Here is an 11489-nt window from a genome sequence, read left to right on the forward strand (position 1 = left end):
ACAATAGATCACATATATGGCATAGTCCCATAAGATTATAATATTGTATTTTTGCTGTACCTTTTCTATGTTTAGATACACAAATACTTATCATTGTGTTATAGTTACCTATAGTATTCAGTACAGTAACATGCTGCACAGGTTTGTAGCCTAGGAGTGTAGTAGGCTATACCATCTAGGTTTGCGTGAGTATACTCTAAGCTGTTCACACGATGACAAAATTGTCCAGCAATGCAATTCTCAGAATGTATCCCTGTCATTAAGTGATGTATGGTTATACTCAGTAGTCCCCAACCTTTTTGGCACCAGGGACCAGTTTCATGGAAGACAATTTTTCCATGGACGCAGGGGGTATGGGAGGCGGATGGTGGGTGGAGGTGGAGCTCAGGCGGTGATGCCAACGATGGGGAGCAGCTGTAAATACAGATGAATCTTCGTTCGTGTTCCAACACTGCTCACTGCCTGCTATGCAGCCTGGTTCCTAACAGGCCACACATGGACAGGTACCAATCCGTGGCCCAGGGGTTGGGGACCACAGCAGTACATAATGAGTTATCTTGAAGATGAGACCCAAGTCTAAACATGAAATTTGTTTCATATATACCTTATATGCATAGTCTGAAGGTTATTTTATATTTTTAATAATTTCATGCATGAAATAAAGCTTGTATACATTGAATCATCAGAAAGCAAAGGTGTCACTATCTCAGCTACCTATGTGGACAATCTATGGTTATTTGGTATCACCATCATTCCCAACTCTGAATTTATATGCTACCAATAAGCAATCATTTTCTTACATTTATTTACACATAAGTACTTAACAGTAGAAAATATAGCAGGCCATAAATACAGTGAAAAAACTATGTGTTCAGGGTAACAGCAGCACAGTAGCCTCACCAGAATACCTGTACCAGCTGTTAAACAACAGCAATGACAAACTGCATTGTGTGCCTGTATTTTGACTGTTACCAGTCACATGAGGTCAGGTGTGGAATTTTCCACTTGTGGTGTCATGTCAGTACTCCAGAAGTTCCAGCTTTTGTGTTAGGGATGCTCAACCTGTATCTCTCTTATTTGGAAAGCAAAAGCTTGGCCCCAGAAACCCCCCAGTAGACTTTCTGTTATGTCTCATTGGCCAAAACTGGGTCATATGACCACTTCTAGCTACATGGGCATCTACAAATCAAGCATCTAGCAAAGAGGAATAGGATTCATGACTGGCTGAGAGTAAGCATGAGTCATTGCCTGGGGCTGAGCATTTTATCATCCCAAACAAAACCAGGGTCTCGTAGGAGACAAGAAGGGGCAATGGCTGTTGGGTAGCCAACAATCCATGTCTGCCATAAGCTTATAACTAAAATTGGAGTAGAAATCCTAAAAAAAAAAAAAATCTAATTTTCTAAACACCAAATCCAATTGAGAAATTCTTTTTACTGAAGTAAGCTATTTCAAATTGGAATCAAAACTACAGATGGTCTAAGATGGAATCAAAATATTAAAGTAATATTTGCATTGACATTATATTCAATTTGAGTCCCTGGTGATCACGATGAAATCTATGGAGCATTCTGGTTTCAGTCAATGAACACCCTCTTTCAATATATTTCTAGTACAGTTGTGGTCATGATATCAACATCCTCTGAAAAACATGAAGTACTAAACTAAAATCCTTGGGTTAAAGACATGGGTCCTCAGGTTCACCTTAAATATGAAACATCCTTAGGAAAATGGTAGGAAGGTCTGCTGAAGCAAGATTTGCAGTCACTTGTGCAGACATAAAAAGATTTGGGAAGTAACACCACCCCCAGCCACCCCCCTCCTCAGAATGCTAAGTGCCATTGAATTTTATTATGGTTTTTTAATCTAGTCAGTGGCAAATGAGTTTAAGCCACTATAAAGAAGTACAATAAACATTCTTTCAAAGGATTCCTAGTAAAGTCTTATTTCCTTTGGAGTGTGAGTTTTATTGATGCATACCCAAGAGCTACTTTTGCAAAAGGCAGCAATGTGACTTGTATGCCTTGCAAGCACACACGAGGGCTTGGGCCCAAATCTTTTCTAGTCCCTTTAAACAAAAGCTCAGTCCTTTTGTATTTAATAAACCTGACCTGGTTTATAGCAGAGTTCTAGCCTACATATTTGTGTACATTGTGCAGGAATATGGAATCTGTCTGCATCTTGTTTAACACCATTAAACATCCTGCCTAGCTGCATTAGCTCGGGGTTTTGTTGTTTAACTATTTCATTCTCTAGTTTTGTGTGGGTTACATTTATGCACAGATAAACAGGCCTAGTTCTTAGCAAAGCTAGGAAGTCAGAATTTATGTATAAACTCCACATCTGTTACTCTTTCCCTTATTGGTGGCAGCTCCTTTTTTCTCTTCTCTCCTTTCCCCTTAAATAAAATTAATTCCTATCATGCTCTACAGCCCTGCAAGATGTTGAGGCCTGTATGTAGCCCTTTCTCCCTCTAATTCTGCTTTCTGTGTCCTCCCCTCTATGAGCTTTCTACTTGGGGTACCACCCCAGACAGGTTTGCTCTCTCTCTTCTTCCTCCTCTCCATCATCCCCTTCAGCATGGTGGCCATCCCTGAGCATAGCCTGTGCTAAGGCTCTGCAGCCTCAACTTTGAGCTGCAGTCATCACAAACCTGAGTAGGACCAAAGGAGAAAACAGCAAGTCAATAACTAAGAGCAGGATGAGACAAAAAGGATTAGTGGGGACAGAGCAAATGGGAAAATCATAGGAAAATTTGGCATACAGATGAAGAGCCTGGCACAAGAAAGCCCAGCCTTTGTGTACAAGATGTGCAGCTATGTGCGTCTTGGTGCTCACAACGATGATTAAGCCACAGGGGATAGTGGAGTCAACTGCCAGTCTTGAAAGAGTGATTAAAGATACTGGAAAAATAAGAAAGTGAAGAAAAATAGTGAATTTGGTTTTTTTAAGTTCAATAAAAGCAATAAGGTGCTAATATATTCTTTCAAGCTGGTTACTATTTATGCCTAATAATAGGTCTCAATTATGTATATAACTAAATATAGGATTGACTATCACCAGTTTATTTGATGACAATAATAAGTAGTTTTGTTTGTTTTTCATAAAACATGATCTGCTTATGAAATACTAGAAAACATGGGATGCAAGGGGGGAGTTTTAAGAGGGAAAAGATTAATAAAGAGATCCTGGCCATTTTTCATCTGTCCTTTTTAAATTTACCATACATATGTCTATGTAATTGAGAAAATGTATGGTTACTTGCTAACTGCAGCTTATGCAAATTTCTAGAAGTTAAAAAGATCTAAATTCTTGAAAGCATGCTATTGGAGGGCAGAGCTCAAACTCTGCTTTGTTCTATGAGGGGGGAAAGAAGAGAATGGAGATCTCTCTAGCTGAGAGTTCTTTATTTCTGGATTTCTTAGGCTTTTTTGCTGAGTAGCTGCTTGAAAAAGATGATCTCAGAAAAGATGGTAAAACTAGCTGCTGAGAATCCAGAAATGGTAAGTGCTCTTGGCTGTGTATGTTTTTCACTTTAAGTTCCCACCATCAGCTAACACTTGGAGAGCAAACTACACTCATAAATTCCCTGGGCCAGCAGGTCTGGTCCTCAAGGGAGAAATCCTAACCACACAGAAGCGAGCTCCTCGTCCCCTCTGGTAGCTCAGGACTCAGAATGGCATGGGGGAAGGAAGCCTGTCTTTAGCACTCAAGCCGTTTTCCAGTGAGAAGGCATCTTTGAATTACTGGGAACTCTTTAATCCTCTACTTTGTATCATTTCATTTCTGCCTTCCCCCACGTGGAGGCTTTCAGATTTATCATAAAAGCTACATCATGAAGTCAGGATCTTGAGAGGTAAGGATAATCGTAAATAGGGTCTAGAGTTTGTCTCTAGAAAGAATCCACAGCCTCTTGATACTTCCATTGTGCCAACTGAAAACGCCTTTAGCAGTTGGAGGAAGCCATCAAGTCAAAGAAACTCTAACGGCTATAATTTTTTCTCAACGTAAAATTAAACTTTATTTTTCTAGTCTGCATTTACTCATTAAAGGACTAGTAGCTCATTGAAAGGGTGGGTGGGCAGGCTGTTAAAAAAATTACTGAGATTTTTAAACTTTTTAGATAGCCTGTCATCATCATGATTTAAGCATGTCCCAAATAAGACAGTACAATTTGATCTTTTAAAATGATTACAAATGCTAATGCCTGGTTGACATCTGTAAACTTAATTCTTGTAGACTGTTATGCTGATCTTTAAAAATACAATGGAAAACATTTGGAAACTTCTCTAATGTTTTCATTTAAATTTAGTCTTTTATAAGAGATGGATGGCATCTTTAGTTAACATTGATCTTTACAGCTTTTTCCTAAGAAAATAATTGTACTTTATACTTATTTCTCTTTCTTCTAGAACTGAAAATATTTTTCCAGGGAAAATAAATTTACTGCCTCTCAGTGATTGCACAATTCAAAATGTACTAGACAGTAGTAAATCAAAGCAATAAAGAAATCAAGGAGACTCTTTTAAAAAAGAGTAATAAAATCCAACCTCTTAGGCAGGATGGAGCCTCTTAGGTTCTGATTATTATATATATAAAAAGGAGAATAAAGAGAAAAGTAATTAACTGAAGTAATCTCATTAAAAGGGAGAAGTGCCTTTAAATGTGGATGAATAAAACGTAAGCTACTTGATTCAGGAAATACTTGTGCAATGAATGGCTAAGTAGTGAACTCAGTAGAATGGAGAAGGTAGCAATCTATTTCAAGTTTTCAAGAAAAGCAACAGCACTGCATTCTTTAGATTTGCATGCAGATCGAAAACCATGATTTATCTCTGACAGATAGCAAAATCAGCATATTAGTCAATACTCTTGTATTGCCTTATCCAAATAGTCAACAAGTTTTATTTCTAAAAACTCTTTCTTTCTTTACTCATTTTGGTTCTCAGAAAGAAAAATTCAGACCCTTCCTCTTAAAAATTTGAGCTTTCAAGTGGATGTTGAAGGCATAGCCCACATTTCAATCTGGAATTTCATCACAAAGCTTTGGGTAGAATGGACCCACAGTTCAGCCGTGTGAACTTATACCGAATGCTGGGCCTCCTCATAGAGTACAGTTGACTAAAGTCAACTTAAAGTGGCTTAAAGTAACCATATAAATGTATACTGTGACAGTCTCTTGTTTTCTGGGTAAATACACAAAGTCTGAACTGACACACAGCACTTGTAGAGGCTTGTATGGGCTAGGACACAGAGGTTTCTATTTTGCAAGGCAGATTCTGAGTCCAAGATTTTTATAATCTTGAAGAATCTGAAGCAGGAGGGAGAAATTGAGGAAACTATAACCCAAATGAGCCCCCTATATTAAAGCAGATGGTCCCTAGAAGCAGATTAAATCATACTGGTTTTCTCCTAGGAAGATGGAATGAGGGAAAGAAGAAATTTATTGCTAACTTAAAGTTAATTAGCTTCATTAGTTTTAGGCAATGTTTTGAAAGGTAAGACTTGAACTGTTTATGAAGAAATCATGTTAAATTCTTAAAGGCAATATTAACCATAAACCAGAAGAAAAAAATGTATAATATTTTTCTTAAAGCTTTGCCTCTACACAAAAACCTAAATCAATTTTGTTAATATTTGTTGCCTTTAACTGGAGCAGAATTATAAAGGGTTGTTTTATTTTAAAATAAAGTGTATTGGTTAGGATCAGGTTTAACTACATATGACAGAAAACAAAACAAGACAAAACAAGTGTCTTAGACAAAATAGAAGTTTGTTTCTCCCTCACCTAAAAGAAGTCCAGAGGTAGGCAATCTAGTGCTGGGATGGTGGTTCCATAATGTCACCAGAGACCTTTCTGCTGAGCTATCTTCAGTGTGTGGCTTTGCTCCAAATGGCTGCTGGAGCACCCATCATTATATCCACATTCCAGGCAGCAAGTATGAAGAACATATGAACAAGGGTTCATGTCTTTTCTTTAAGGAGGAGTCTCAGAAGTTTCACACACAATTTCTGCCTACAGCTCATCAGTCAAGAACTAATCACAACACAAGCCCACACCTAGCTGCAAGGGAGTCTGGTAAATGTAGTCTTTTATTATAGTAGGGCGTGTTGTCTCTCCAAATAAGACTAGGTGTTATTACTAAGGAAGAAGGGCAGAATGGATAATAGAGTAGACAACCAACAATCTCTACCATTTAAAGAATTTTAAAAGCCACCAAGGAAAGAAAGTAGCTGTATTTTATGCAATTGATGTGTTTCTGAGGAGTTTCTGAAAGTGTAATATTTTGTTTATTGAACCATAATCTGAATACATGAAAGGTACTTCAGGAATATGCTGGTGAATAATTTTCTGAATTAAAAAACAATTTATATTTCTATTAATCTATACCTAGTTTGTTTATTTTTCCTTCAATTTTCTTAAAAGTAGGTCTGACGTCTAAATTAGTTTTCTCAAAAAATGGTGGAATGAGATGGCTAATTTCTGCTTACCTTATACCTCTCACTCCATCCCCAGCTACCATCACCATATGTATTTTTCTCTCCATTTTTCTTTCATTTTGGGCAAGGTAAGACCATTTATAAGGCAACTGGTACTTTTAAATGTGTATCCATTATAAGGTGAGGAGGAGAAACACCAAAGGCAGCAGTATTTGATGTCTCAGGAATGTTAGCATTTTGAAAAGCTGGTCCAGTCCAGAAAATGGAAAAACTATAGACAGCAGTCATGAGAATGGTCTGAGTATAGCAGAAGGACAAAGTTTTAGAGAGCCAGGGGAAAATTGCTGTACAGAAATATGTGATTATATTATTAACAGAAACTATTAATGAAAGAGGAAGTACAGGAATATTGCATTATGAAAAAAGATTTACTTTTCCCCCCAACTTTATCCCTCCTAGTATGTAAAATATTTAAGGCCTTATTGTAGTAAGTCAGGGAAACTGATTACATAAGAAACTGCTTAAGATGTGTAGTGGGTTCTATTTTATTTCTTTTGGCATAGGGAAGGGGAAGGGAAGAAGAATAAGAGAGAAAAATGCTGAGCATTTCCCCCCGAAGTTCTATATTTCATGGCACAAGACTATTGACAACTATAATGTAATATTGTTAAATAATAATAGTCATAAAACATAAGACATCAGAGCATTAATTTCTCATTTATGTGACTTAACTGACTTTTTAAAAATTATTGAGATAGCTTCAAATATATGAACACTCGTATTAAGAATACTAACCTAAAGGAAGTTTTATGCACACCTCTTTAAAACAATGTATTTTATAACAAAGTTAATCATCATTAAAAGGTGATGCTCTTTTGCAGTTATTTATCCCACATATTTTGAAATAGTCCATTCTATAGTAAGCAATAGTAAACAACTTAATTCACCCCTTCATTCTGTCAGGGAGCTTATTTGTTGGCTGCGGAAGGCGATTAGTACAGAGACATTTATAATTGTAGAGGGCTAAGCACTGTGCCCTGTATGAGATATGCACAAACTGCACAGTTGTTTAATAGTAGTTCTTTTCTTTCCCATTAAGAAAATTCTCAGAGCTCTTTCCCCGAAGACCTAGCTGGGTCTACTAGGTTTACTAGGGGTGCCCTCCAGATGCACTCTCCACCCTGCTCCTCACCCTGCTCTGCGGCGACCTTGCTCTATAGGAGGGGACTCATTGGGAAACCCAGCAGGAGATTGGAGGGTGAGGGAAAAGGGAGATTGGGTGTGGATTTCTCCGTCTCCATCTCTGCTGGGTCCCTGTGGTTGCTGGATCCCTCCACTGGAGGCTATGGCTCCTGTCAGGCAACCTCTCTTCGTTATAGCTACCTCTACTCTCAGGTTCCAGTAACGGCTGTTCCCCTTGCCTCTTCGGGGCTAGAGGTAGTAACAATGTCCTCCAAGCCCCCTCATTGCCAGCCCCTAGAGGCCCCACCATCCCTTCATTGATTTACTTTAATCCTGCCCACACCTCCATTAAATAGTTAAATGGTTCCTTTCTAAAACTCTCCTCACTGACCCCAGGAATGCACCATCTGTTTCCCGCTGGGACCCTGCTGGTGTATTAAGTTTACCTTATGCACATGAAGTATATTCAAGCGTCTTGAACTTCACTCTGATTCTTCATTTGATTAATGGTTCCTTTTGATTAACCAAAGCCCCATTTGGCTTTGATTCAGTATATGGATTGGAGCTCCGTGGATTATTTAAGAATTTAGAAGAACATTTTATCTCATATGAAGTTCTTTTAAAAAGCATTCTTAAGTCACAAAACTCATAGGTAACCACTAATGTAAAACATTACACGTCACTTGACTTTTGGGGACGCCATTTCTGTAACAAGACCCCGGCGAGTGAAGGAGGAGGGCACAGATGACAGGTCGGTGTACCTGCTGACTGGCAGCCTGTGGGACCGTTAAGAGGATTATTGTGGAAGGGAAAATGTGCTAGTTAAATAGGTTATTTGTGTGCTTGCTTCTCTGGGCTGCACTGACATTTTACTAATCTATTTAGCAGATTGAAGTTCCGGAACAAGGCAAAAGTAACAAATACCACATTCATCAAAGCCAGGTCTGTGAGTAAAATTATGTAATCAATACATTATAATTTTGATAAATCTGCCCTTTTTTCCCCCCTTAACCAAAGTCATTCTACTTCCAAGAATAAGCCAGAATTCCGTTTCTCAGAAGCTCTTCTATGTAGGTTGGGCCAGTTGGAGGGCTGACATGAAGTATAGTAGTTTTTATTGTAGCTCCCAGCAGGGCTAAGAGAATTTTTATACAGAAAATTTCCAAGAGGAACACAAAATTCTTTGGATTTTCTTCTATACCCCATGAATTTTTTTTTTAAAATTCTCTTTCTACTTTGTATATTTTAGTATACTATATTTTAGTTTCACAGGTTTTCTGCAGTGTACTCTGTATAAAACAACTTTTAAGTTTATAGAATATTGTTTTGTGCATTTAGGTCTGCCGTACAGATAATAATAGAGAAAAAGCAAAACAGACAACATTTTTGTGCCCTTATTTGTGCCAGGTACTGTTATAAGCACTTTTATGTGAATTAACACATTCCTCCACAACCCTATAAATAGGTTGAGGAAACTAGGGCACAGAGAGGTTAAGTGACTTGCCCAAGTTTGCGCAGTAATCAATAGTGGAAGGAAGCAGCCAGTCTCACCCCAGAACCGTGCCCTTAACTACCTTACTAACTCTTCCTTTCTATGTCCAAATCCTAGTGTAGGTGAGTGAAATAAAGTTGACTTCTAAGTAGCATTTGAATGGGATTTATTATGGATTCAGCACCTGTCACAGTGTCTAGTATGTATAGAAAGGTCCTTAGTACATAAGTACAGTATTTATAAATATGTAAGTATATACGGTCCTTTCCTGAGTGAATGAGCTCAGGGGGAAAGGTAAAAGTAAAAACAAAAGCAAAGCTTTCTCTTTCTTAATAACAACACTTCAGGCTGGTTAGGTCTGAGAGAGGAGATAGGAACTCCACCATTTACTAGCTGCACATCTTTAGGGACTCCCGAAGTGCTTCTTAAAAGACAGATTCCTGGGCCTCATCCCCAAATATCAATGCCGTCGATCTGGGATGGGGGCTTTGGAAAATCAGCATTTATAACAAGCACCCCAATGAGACGCACTGCACCATACTTCAATTTCGTTATCTGCAAAATGCAGATGAGAATCACTTCATCATTTAAATTCATCCATTTTGGCAGCATGCAGCAATAGAGCCCTGGTTCTCAACCTTGGCTGCATGTTGGAATCACCTGGGGAGATGTAAAAACTGATGGCTGGGCCCCACCCTCAGACATTGATTTAATTGGTCTGAGGGGCCTGGGTAATAGAATTTTTAAAAGCTCCCCAGGTGGTTCTAATATACAATCAGGATTGAAACCATTATCCTAGAACAGTGGTTCTCAATGTGTGGTACCTGGACCACAGTATCAGCATCACTTATTAGAAATTGGGTCTGAAAAACAATAATAACAAAAAAAAAAAAAAATGAAAAAAGAAATGCAAATTCTCAGGCCCCAAACCTAGTGGATCGGAGGCTCTAGGAGAGGGCCCAGGCAATCTGCGTTTAACAAGCCTGTGGGATAAATCTGATGCATTTTCAAGTTTGAGAGCCACTGTCCTAGAACAACGGACAACACAACGGGAGACACAACTGCGATCCATTCAGTTGTCCTCTCAGGTGAGTAGTAACTCTCACACAGGCACACCTGCCTCATGCTCCCAGCAGGACCAGCGTGTCAGCAGGGGGCCTGGTGTCCAACTATATTGAATGTCAATTTATTTAGCAAACCGTCATACAGAGCCTATCCTGAGCCAGGCACTGCTATAATTACTTTCCATGTAGAACTCATTTCATCCCCATAGCAACCTAAGAACTATTATTATCCTTGGTTCACTGCCTAGGGAACTGAAACACAGAGAGGTTAAGTAACTTGCCCAAGGTCACACAGCCAGTACAATAGTGGAGGCAATTTTTGAACCCAAGCAGTCTTTATTTGTTGTTTACAAATAGAATTTGCTCCTTTAACCACTTTGTGATGGAGCCTCTCTATTGAAACAAATCTCTCATAGAGAAAAATGTTTAGCCTATCTGCTTGTGGAGGTGCCTACACTTTTTTTCACTCTCTACTCTCCATGTCCCTGTCTTGGAGATTTCATAAATACTGAAGGCAAACTACTCACTGAAGTGACATGACTTCTTAAGATGTTTTAAAAGAAGCATAATACCTTTTTACAGTTTGTATTTGTGTGGGGTGTACAACAAAGATTTTGGGCAAAGTTCAAAATCGAAAGTCACATGGCTTTAAGGGAGGAGAAAAGGACAGGACAGGCAGAATTCAGTATTACCTGGGTGACATCCCAGGGCCCAGAAAGACACTCAGGACACATCTATCTCAGCAAACCAGCAGGGGTGCTTTTCTTGCCCTAACAGGTGTACCTACACCTACCCCCAAATAAAGCTTCTACAGGATCCAACCATTTAAAGTAACTATTGCTTAAATAAATGTAACCTTCCTGTTGCCCTTTTAATACAGCTTCAACCTTGACTTTTTTTATTGTTATTGTTGTGGAAATTATTTCCTCTCATTTACATTTCTGACTTCTCTGTTTACTTCACAGCAGAAAGACTATTCTAGTTTTCTACCAAGAACAAGCAAGATTAAGATAGCTAAAGATGACCGTGTTTTTGGGACCATAAAGGAAGAAGATCTTTGAAGAAAAGTCTCATATTTTAAATTGTCCTCTCATGCTATTTTAAGACAGTGAAAGAACCTGGGGGTTGAGGTGGGCTTCCTGTCGTCCGTGGAAGAAATGTGACCTCTTCCCATTTTTTGGCATCAAAATAGACTGTATTCATCAAGTATGCCTCAGCAGTCCATGTAAATATCAAGATTAGCAAGAAATAGGAACCAAAGTTAGAGGTTTTTTAATGGCTCATAAATGGCAAGTTTGAATCAACTAATA

At 38.5% G+C, this 11489-nt stretch overlaps 1 protein-coding gene across 1 annotated transcript in view; it reads left to right on the top strand.

Annotated features, from left to right (window-relative positions):
• SNX31 (sorting nexin 31) overlaps positions 1-11240 on the top strand; it is a 58800-nt gene extending 47560 nt beyond the window's left edge. Inside the window, exons 12-14 of the mRNA XM_069466169.1 lie at positions 3426-3503; positions 8509-8565; positions 11145-11240. Coding sequence (XP_069322270.1) covers positions 3426-3503; positions 8509-8565; positions 11145-11240 — 231 coding nt within the window. The remainder of the gene's footprint in view (positions 1-3425; positions 3504-8508; positions 8566-11144) is intronic.
• Positions 11241-11489: the final 249 nt, after the last annotated feature.

The sequence above is a fragment of the Eulemur rufifrons genome, chromosome 3 (assembly GCF_041146395.1).
Source record: "Eulemur rufifrons isolate Redbay chromosome 3, OSU_ERuf_1, whole genome shotgun sequence".
NCBI classification, from domain to species: Eukaryota; Metazoa; Chordata; class Mammalia; order Primates; family Lemuridae; genus Eulemur; species Eulemur rufifrons.